Source organism: Schistosoma haematobium, chromosome 2 (genome assembly GCF_000699445.3).
Source record: "Schistosoma haematobium chromosome 2, whole genome shotgun sequence".
Lineage (NCBI taxonomy): Eukaryota > Metazoa > Platyhelminthes > Trematoda > Strigeidida > Schistosomatidae > Schistosoma > Schistosoma haematobium.
In genome coordinates, this window is record NC_067197.1 from 4633369 (window position 1) to 4643813 (window position 10445).

Below are 10445 nucleotides of genomic sequence, written 5' to 3' on the forward strand. Positions count from 1 at the left end.
CAAGTGAATTTGGCCGGTCACTTTTGTGACGTAATTGGTTTTGACGGGACGTACAAAACGAATAACGAGAACGTCCATTTATATCAAGTCGTTGCCCTGGATATGAATTTTAAGGCAATACCCATGTGCATTGCCTTTTTAAGTCGCGAAACGTCAACATTCATTTCTGCATTCCTGCGTTTTTTCCAACGGTGTACCAACAGTCGACAGCTGGTAGGCATTGTGACCGATGATTCACCTGCAATTGCTGCTGCTATTACGCAGGTGTATCCGGATGCACACCATATTCTGTGTCGCGTACACCTTGTTCGAAATGTGATAAAGAGGGTAAGTGTTTCGTTCATTAACATTAACCCAGTAACCGTTATTGTAGAGGGTGCGATCAGAAATTGTACAACTGTTCTTTCGCCTCATGCTCACTCGAACGGTTGGAAGGTAAATCAAAATCTACATAACATGATTTTGTTGTTTTAACAACGTACTTTCGTTAATCGAAATGTCGGACGGGACGTTTGGCAGATACGTCAGAGACCACCTTCTACCATGGAAACACAAATGGTCCACTGCTTTTCGACCGCCATCCACTCTCTTTGAACTGAACAATACGAACTTCGTCGAGACCAGTCACCGAGTCTTGAAGATGTATCACCTTAATCGAAAAACACCGGTTCTCAGATCCATTTTCAATGTGTTGCTTCGTACTGGATATTGGATGGAAGCAAGATTACATAAATATTCAATGGATTGTCGGGGGAACGACTGACACCAGTTGCCTGTCAACTACTGAAGCGACACCTTCGCATTCCTATAACGTAGTCTGCATTGTCGGAAGATTTATTCACCGCTATGGACGCCACAGGGACGTACTACGTACACGTCGATACTAGCTGGTGCTCGTGTTCATTCTTCATTGAAAACGGATTACCATGCCGTCACATATTGGCTTACTGCACACACAGTAATAGTGATGCAGTTCACTTCATGACTTCATAGTTCACGGTAGACTACCAAGAACATCAGTAAACTTGCATGGAGAACAGCAATGTTTCACACCTTCTGTGCCTACGACCCATCGCCGAACGTACGAGCAGTGCACTGTCCTATCTGTGGCGCCATTACAAACTAATAGTGACGACGTCCGACCGCGAGAACGAGTGAAGGCCCTTTTGAGGGCCACCCACAATTTGATTTCCATTATTTTGTTCATTGATACAGTTGACCTTATTCATATTTATACGTTTAAAGTCGATAGATATTTGTTGAGTCAGTCAGACGACGTAGGCTTGTTCATTTACACTTCATGAAACTGATATTTCAAATGCTTGTCAAAAATGGTTACATTCGTTATGTCTAGATATAGTTCAGGTTTCATATTACGGCGGTTAACAATATTCACACATGACTGATTAAACACACTAGTTCTTATTACGACCAAATAATTAATTTTAAAATAAAGAACTACAAATAATTTACAAGTGAAAATAATGAACCGTTTCAATGGATTTCCAAATTAACCACATTCAACTCTAACGTTGTCTAATTCTCATTATGAATGAACATTTACAAAATAATCGTTTACTAAATATTAAGTGTCTATTTCGGAAAATTTATTACTACTTTCATGTACTGTCAAAGTCAGTTCATTAAATGATGGTCTATGGTTGCTTCACCTGAATTATACATATTTTGCAACCAGTAAGTTATCATAATGATTTATTGATATGTTGATTTCTTTTTCCCATTAACACACCATGTGTTACCAAAAAACCTATGCATACACTTTAGTGATAATTTGTTTATTAATTTGGTATTAAATATTTGACTACCGACCTCATTCAGTAATCACTATTATCAAATATTCAAACCGATTTTCAGTTCCCTTTTTCACCCAACTTTCTTTTACTGAGATACATATAATTATTCGTGTTAAGATAACTAACGACTTCAATTCAAGGTATACTTGATCGGAAAACAAAAATTGATCCCAATACACATTCACTAACAGTAGGATTGCACGGTAATGCAATTAAGTTGGTGTTTTTTTCTATAAATGTCTAAATTTTTTACAAGACTAAGATTACACAAAAAGGATTATTCATTATCATTAAATTTCAAATGTAAAAATCAAAATTCTGACATCCAATCACAACTCTAGATACGATTTCAATTTCAACTAATCAGATTACAAAGATGAACAGTTTACGTCCAATTACAAAATTATTAAAGGTAACAAAATGTTTGTTCATTATCACTTGAGCACACACTTGCAAAACAAGTCCACCAATCAACGATACCTAAATTTTTCATTCACACCCCACAATTTTTTTAAAAGGGGTGGTAAGGAATCATATAGGCCGGTCACTTAATGACAACCTAAATAAAGAACCATTATTTTTCTCACCCACACATCAATTAATGAAGATGGTTTTCTATAAAAATAGCTCTGAAAACTTAAGCTGCACATTTGAAAACAGTTTTGATAAGATAAAAAATATACTTCTTTTACTCAATTAGTTACAAATATGAGTGTTTTACGACAAATAGAATTTCGAAACGACACTGAGCTCAGGTACATGATTGTATGATGATGTTCTTCAGAACAACGATTAGAATGACATAATTAAACCGTTCACCTCAGAGAATATAAACATTCACAACGGTAAGTGTTTGGATCTTCCTGTTGTTGATGCTGTAGACTACAATTGATCAGCCTTTTTCGGCATACTTGCATCTTATGTGGATCGCTTCAACATTGTCATATAATTGCAAGTCTTAAAGTTGGAACAGTGGATAGCAGTGGATTCAGGGACGCAAGTTTCGTTCAATTTGTGGCTCATCGGACGGTATATCCAACTGGTGAGTCTAAAATAGGTTGAGACACTCGTCCTGGATCCAACTGCTAGCTACTATTCCAATTTTAATTAAAAAAGAACTGTTGTCGAGCAACATGAATTTTGAGTGTTTTGTTCTCTGAGTTGGATGGTTTAGTCGTGAAACCTTAAGTGTCCTTCTTGACAACATCAGCAAGATGAAAAATTCAATGATCAAATGACACCAAAACAGTTAAACTACTTGGCAATAAATGATAGATATGGAGAACTGTTTGAAATATTTTCATATACATTTGTTGCAGAAACATTTTCGAACGGAATGGTAAAAAATCCAACAGAGTCATTCTTACCACGAATCCAAAAGTTTACAGCACCCTTGGAAAATAAAACGGAAGAAATAAATCAAGTTTATATAAATCAATGGAACTTTTTCCACAGGATGATTTAAAAGATGGTTACGTGTAACTGTTAAAACAGCTTTATTGGTGATAAGTATCAAACAAGTAACTAAGATAACACTCAAGAGTATTTTTACGAGAAGATTAAAGTCAGTCAGCGTTTTGTGGGCTGTACTCTAAGTCTAGAAAACCTTTTGACCAAATATAGATGGGTAATGTTGTTAACTTGGATGAAGACCTTGATATTACACTATACAGTCAATTATTTATGAGACAAATCTAAATTTGTATCCAGTACTAAAGAATCATATGGAACGTGCCGACCGGGAAGCCTGAAGATCATCTGTTTAGCGTTAAATACTGGTAAAATTAACAGCGTAAAGTTCAGCGGTTATCGTATTATTCTCCGATTAGTAATAATTTGTCAGTTCTGCTAATTGTTGAACGATTATTTCATTTATAATTCTAAAATTGAAGAAGGAAGAAAGCATAGTGACAACGGAAATACTAGACAGAAAAATGTATGTCGATTGTCGAATTCATTAAGATGAATCTACCGTATTTTATGGAGCTAATGAAATAAAGTACGATGCTAGCATTCAACTGTGTTCTATAAATAAAACAAAAAGCACCCATACTAGTGTATGATAACAAGTGATATAAACTGACAGGAGTCTTTCAAAAGTTTTGAGTGATAATGTTTCGGATGGATTTTCTTCTCTATATGCAAGATGTTGTTCAAAATTGATATATATCAATGTCCAGTACAAACATAAAAAGTGATGAGGTTGAGAAAAGCAGGAACTTCGCTTTTTCTGGTAGTCACATCAGCCACCTTAACTTGTCGGTTGACGACAAAACCATGGCATGAATGCGTGAGCTCTCTTGATATTTGGTGGCTTTCATAACCTTATGGCACGAGAGAGATACCCGTTTGTCATACAAATAACGAGTATATTGTATCTTAATTCACTGCTTTCCTCTACAAGTGGGAAACAACCTATGATAGTAGAACAAACAAAGTTTAAAAATAACTAGTAACGAATATTTTTGAAGCACTAATCGTATATGAAGGGACTAGTGAGTGATGCTGAGCTTAGATGTAAGTTCTTAAGTACAAATGGAATGTCTGTTGATAAATTTGAACATCCATTTACTGAGGTGTCCATGACATCTATGAGGGATTCCTGGTCATCAGTTACTGTGAAGTTTAGTTCTGATTAAGATGAATTCTATTGACAAATTGACAGGGGAAGTCAGATCAATAAATGACATCAGTTTTTAAAGTTTTTGAATATCGGCTTAATGAGAAATGTACTTGTTTGTCAGACCATAATTTATAGCTAGAGACCTCTGGTAGTTTGATTTGCAAAAAGTCACCTTTGAGTACATATTTCATTTTCTATCCTTTATTAAATATCAAAATACATACTTTCTTAATTATAGTTTTATTTATTTATTTTGGATTACACTTCTCAAGTTCAGTTCGTCATTGTTATAGCACCTAATAACTTGACTCTTTTGACCTTCACGTGGTTAATTTTGTTACAATGTACTGATGAGAAGTGTGGTAATTTGACCTAATACCTATTTTTGCCAGACAATATTTTTTCTAAACCTACATTACTAACAAATAATGAGGCTCGGGAAATAGAACTAGTGTGTAATTATAATGCAGTATCCCACCCTCTAGATCTGTAAAATACACAAAATATGGTTCATAGGTTTTCAAGCTTATTTTCTTAACATACTTAGAGTGGACAGGCAAAAGCTTCTAGGCTTTTTAGATGACGGGATTTCATTTTTGAAATAAGGCACTTTTTAGGAGTTACTTACTGAAGTACTAGTAATTTCTGCATTGTATATGTAGTTCCAGTTAGAAAGCTTAAGATCCATCCAACTCCAGCTAGCCATAACATTATGATTGGACATATCCAGTATGTATAATCTAGCGCGTGACAGGATGATTGATAAAGTGGACCTCAGTCCAGAAGTCCTTAAAAAAGAAAATTATTTGGTATTTGCAAGTTGGAAATATTATTAGATCAGAGAGAGGTGGAGAATAAGTGATTATTAATGAGTAGATTATGAAAACGGATTCGAAACTTTACAAAACATTTCTTGCAATGAACATGATTTCGTTTTGGTTGGTTTTTGGTGAGCATACGGTGGTAATTCAGAAAACCAAGCAAACGCCAATACTGAGTTATACCGTTACGATCAAAATTTTTCTGTTAACAACTAAAAGATTTATCTAAAGAAAAAATATAATGTTCAATCATATACTCAAAATGGTATTCAGGTCTTCAATAGTTTATTATTCGGGAATTCAAACTAACTATAGATCTCTATGCAACTTGAAATATATTTAGTGATCATTTAGTCATAACCAATTAAGTCATTAGTTTGGCCTAATTTTAAGAAGCTCATGTATTCTTGCAATAATGATGTCAAACATCATGAAGCTTTAACAGTTTAGTGGGCCGTTGATCTGACTGAAATTTGAATGAACGAATATGCTATGAACATAAATCTTCCGTTTAATTCTGTATAATACACTTAGGTTAACTCTGTTTGAGCGACAGGGGCAATTAGATGCCAAATACAGATTGAGCTTGACGAGTTTATTTAATCTATTTGATTACTCGAATAGACATTAAGATGAGAAGTAGAAAAGCAAAGCGAATTGAAGAGAGAAAGAATACCATCTCACTTTGATATGACGCGACCTACTATTTATAGCTAGACAAAAATAAGCTAAGGGTATGTGGTGATTAGGGTGCACGATACATACATACGCCCAAATAAAAGCACTTAAGGTTATAGGCGAATGACTGGCAAGGTCAGAATATGACTGAAGGAGAATAAATTAATTAATATTCCCGAAAGCTAGAATAACCCATGTGGCCGTGATATACTATTTGAAAATACAGCATCTACAACTTGAATTTAAAATATGGTGAATGTAGTTGTGGAGAGTGGATTAAGTCATTGAGGGTCCAAAATGAGATCGTTGGTGCGAATCAGCATTATTTTCGACTACAGATACATACTAATCTATATTTTAAAACGTTAACAACATTTGAAGTAACTTATCTGCCTGATCCATTAATAATACCTTAGGTTCAATAACCAACCGACATTACTTACATGAGTATCACAGGAGGAAATTATACTGCTGTTGAGATGGATGGGGATGAGTTTAGGCTCATAACAGACATCCATGAATGTATGAATTTATAGGGAGTTAGGAATAAATTCTTTGAAAAGAAAGTGTTATTTGTAAAACAAATGTTATGAAAAGTCAAAATGTCAAGCGTACCTGGGTACATCATTGTCAGAGTGAAGAGATATCAAATCCACTGTTGTGAAGGCAACTATTTCATTTGAAAACTCTATAGAAATGGATGGATTAAAGGCGGCAATTTTTGACCATGACGGCCTTTCACTTGCTAAAACAAGTATAAAGTATGAAATTTAGCATTACTTGGGTGGATAATCGAACTAGTCTTTCGGAGTTCAACACCACTTTTGACTACAGGCTCAGGAAGTGCGCACAACTGAATGCATTGGAAAGAATGAGGGCAGAAAGATAAGATCTAAGTTTTTATTTATGGATACAAAAGCCTTACCTGGCCATCTTTTGTGCCTAGCGGAATACAATTATTGATCAAACTCGAACTGAATGCAGTGATTTTTTGGGGACTTATAGTATGTATTAGTTTGCAAGCGTGTACATCCCAAATTCTGCACGAAAGGTCATCAATAAGTACAAAAGCATATTGTGGAACAGAGTTATGGAAATCGATGTCTTTAATATTGGCTGGTTGCAATCCCATTGACACTACAATGTTTTGAGTTTCCTGGAAAGATTATTCAGAAGAAAAAGAAACCTTGAGATGCCATGCTTTCAATTGCTTTTCATCACCAATAATAACGCAAGAGAAAGATGGATCGATTCGTAGAACAGGAGGGCTTCGTGATACATATTCAATGAACTCTCTACAAAACTGTATAGAAGAGGATAATTTCAAAACTGACATCCTTTTTGGATACTTTAATGACTTGTGTGAGAACTGGAGAATTTCCAAAGCTTCAGCATTTGCGAGAACAATAACTACATCAGAACAGATTACTTGAACTTTTAGAAAAATTACGGAAGAACTAGATTTGTAAATAGAATGAAACTTATTAAATTAAATGTCAGTGTCAAGCAAACTCACTGATGGCAAGTCACAAATAAAACCAGTGCAAATCTTATCGAGAGCCGTTGTTGACGTATAACATACGACGTTCTCTACAATATCAACTAGACAGAGTCCGCTAGCAGCGAAAAAACCTAAACTTGGAGACTGAGAAACTGGCATTACAATATGTTCAGTTTCAAACTGACACTGTCAACAGTCGCTAACACAAACAATGCAGTGTTCAATAGCAGTTTAATTTTTAAAACAACAGGAGTCTAGGTGACCTGTGCTAGTTTTAACGTTCCTTTGAACCTTTTCCAAATGCGGTGAGACTGCATTTTATGGATGAATCAAACAGATTTACGATAAGAAGTCTTGCATTTCGGAGCAAAATTCACTCACCCATTTGGCCAAATAGCGTATTGACATTGTAGCTGATGTCAGTTCATGATGAAAAACCACTAGTCTAATTCCAAACCTTAGACATTAACTGTAAATAATAATCCTTATCCTTCAAACTGCTTTACAACCCTCATTTAGCCTTATTAATTAAGTAGACACTCTCAATGTCAATCTGGCGTCACTCAAAGATCGACCGCAAATTATAGTCTCACCAAACCGACTTCTATTGTGATGCGAAGCATGTTTGCAGTTACTTCTGTGTTCGACCCCAGAGCCTTAGATGCTGCTGCCATCCCACTCTTGGTATCTTTGTCGTACATCCCTGTTTCCTCGACTGTTGGTGGAGTGACATCTATAGGAAGGTCTGTGTGTGCTTCTTTGATGTCCGGCAGATTCAGTGGAGCTGATTTATTTGAGTTCCTCAAACTGTTATACACATCCGTTTCTCTGTTCTTTAATCTCAGTGATCAAATTTCCCTCGTGTCCTTGACTGGTCTCTGGTTTATTATATTTTCTGTCAGTTTCTTCGTCGTCTCATATAGTTGTTTCGTACTTCCTCCTCTTCCAGCCTTTTCCCCTGTCGTTGCTAGGTCTTACATATATTTCTGCTTATCGGCTCTAATGCTCCTGTTCACTTGCATGTTTGCTTCAGTGTATTCAGCTTTCATCTTAGCAACCACCGGGTGGTGATCTGAAATTATGTTAGCTCCTCTCCTGGTTGCCACGTCTCCGACGGATCTACCAAATTTCTAACTGGTACGAATATGATGGATCTGGTTCTCTGTAGTGTGGTCCTGTGAGGCATGTAGCTTTGTGTATGCGTTTGTGAGAGAATATTGTGACACCTATAACTATTGTGGGGGATAATGTAACGTCATGTGTCATATGAAACTCACACAATTTATTCCAGGTTCTGGATAAGCCAATCTATTCATTCTTCTTAAACCACATTTTGACCTTGTCACTTATTGGCTTGTTTATTCTGACTGTATTTAGATGAGTGTATATGTGTGCAGATCCTATCATACTCATCACATGTTTGTAGCTTATTTGTATCTGGCTATAAATATCGGTTAACGCTTGATTAAATCGACTTGGCTCACTTGCCCTCTGTAATCTGATTCGCTCTTCCCTTTTTGTTCCATCTCCCTGATTATCTATTCAAATCAATGAGTGCATGAAATATGCGTATTCAAAATTCATCCTCGTATTTGGCTTTTTTAATCCAATTATTCACAGACGCGAGTTAGGTTAATAATTATATACGAGAATAGATGACATATATTGTAAGAAGAATCACCGTAGGATCAGACCGGGGTCAGATATAGGGCCATAAAACCATTTTGTTGAGTGCACATAAATGTGCAGATCTGTCACCATTCACTTTTCTTTCTCCCAGGTGAGTCCGTGTTGGCTACGCCACATTTATTCATTATATTTCAAGCACATGTGTTTATTTGCAGGCATAGCGGGCCATATCACAGAACGAAATAATGATTGAGGATATCATGTTCAACAGAGATACTTTAGTGAGAAGTATGAAAATCAGACTTTCTACATCTCTGAGAAAAACATTTTGTAGAGTTGAACTTCACACTGTCCTTTCTAGTAAGTCTGTAATTCTTAGCTATGTGAGGGATGAACTCACGCTTTGGGCTGAATTTATTTGTGTCTTTCAGTTTACTCGCTTATGTGGGGGGGTTATATTGGTCGCACAAAGTGAACTCCTTCGGAACGCAACATCAGGCTTTCTAAAGAATCTCAGAAGTAAATTGAGGACCCGGTTTCAAAACATCTAGTTGATTGTGATCAGTCCCTATCACTAAAAGACTCCTTCAAAATCGTACATACCGTTAGAAGAGACGTCTCAAAACGAATGCAGATGAAAATGTATGTACAGCATACGCGATTGCTATCCACCAGTTTAAGCGTTATCCTTGCAAATATAGACGATATATTTAGTTTCTCATTCTTCCACAGTGTTAACATTTCTTTTTGTCTCTCAAAATCTGTTTTTTTCTGGTTGTTATATCGAACCCTTTCTAATTATTCTCAAAACTATTAGTTAGCCATAATCCTAAATCTTAATCATTTTTGTTTTTAATAGCTATCAGGTTGACAATTACCTTAATCTGAACATCTGTAGTGGCATTGGACAATAGCCACACAATCCACAAAGCTGTGAACATGAGACTACTCAGAAAATAGATATTCAATATTTAACGCGGAGAAATACCTAACGATGGAGAAGGCGTGAACAATGAATTGAATGGACTGGAGTTGATCGGATGGCATGGCTCGGCGATGCAGGCGTGGTCCATCTGAATGTTACCTTATATCTTCTATTCATGTTAAATATATTGTTCCTTCTGTAGTCTAACCTTGTTCTACATCATGTATTGGTAATTGATACGATACAGTGAGTTGGTGTAGTCGATGGTGTGACTTCCACGTAAGATCTTATAGATTAGGCAGTTATATCATGACAAATCTACAAATTTAGGATTAGGTCTATTATTAGAGCAGTACTAATATCATAGTAGACCATAATTCTACACACCTTTCACTAGTAAAAATTCCCATTTTGCCATTTGGTAAATAAGGAACGAATTGAGCAAAGAAATTTC

The 10445-nt window shown here is 35.9% G+C and overlaps 1 protein-coding gene across 3 annotated transcripts in view; it reads right to left on the reverse strand.

Annotated features, from left to right (window-relative positions):
- WDR27_1 (WD repeat-containing protein 27) overlaps positions 1-10150 on the reverse strand; it is a 31884-nt gene extending 21734 nt beyond the window's left edge. The window contains exons 1-9 of one of the 3 annotated variants that reach the window (XM_051208076.1): positions 7453-10150; positions 7387-7416; positions 7271-7346; positions 7123-7231; positions 6862-7092; positions 6717-6828; positions 6552-6681; positions 5066-5225; positions 3073-3206 (exon numbers count right to left, since the gene is read on the reverse strand). In XM_051208076.1, the coding sequence (XP_051067312.1) occupies positions 3073-3206; positions 5066-5225; positions 6552-6681; positions 6717-6828; positions 6862-7068 (743 nt within the window). In that variant the 5' untranslated portion in view covers positions 7069-7092; positions 7123-7231; positions 7271-7346; positions 7387-7416; positions 7453-10150. Of the gene's footprint in view, positions 1-3072; positions 3207-5065; positions 5226-6551; positions 6682-6716; positions 6829-6861; positions 7093-7122; positions 7417-7452 lie in introns of all 3 variants that reach the window. The other 2 variants (XM_051208077.1, XM_051208075.1) reach the window with 2 other exon arrangements.
- Positions 10151-10445: the final 295 nt, after the last annotated feature.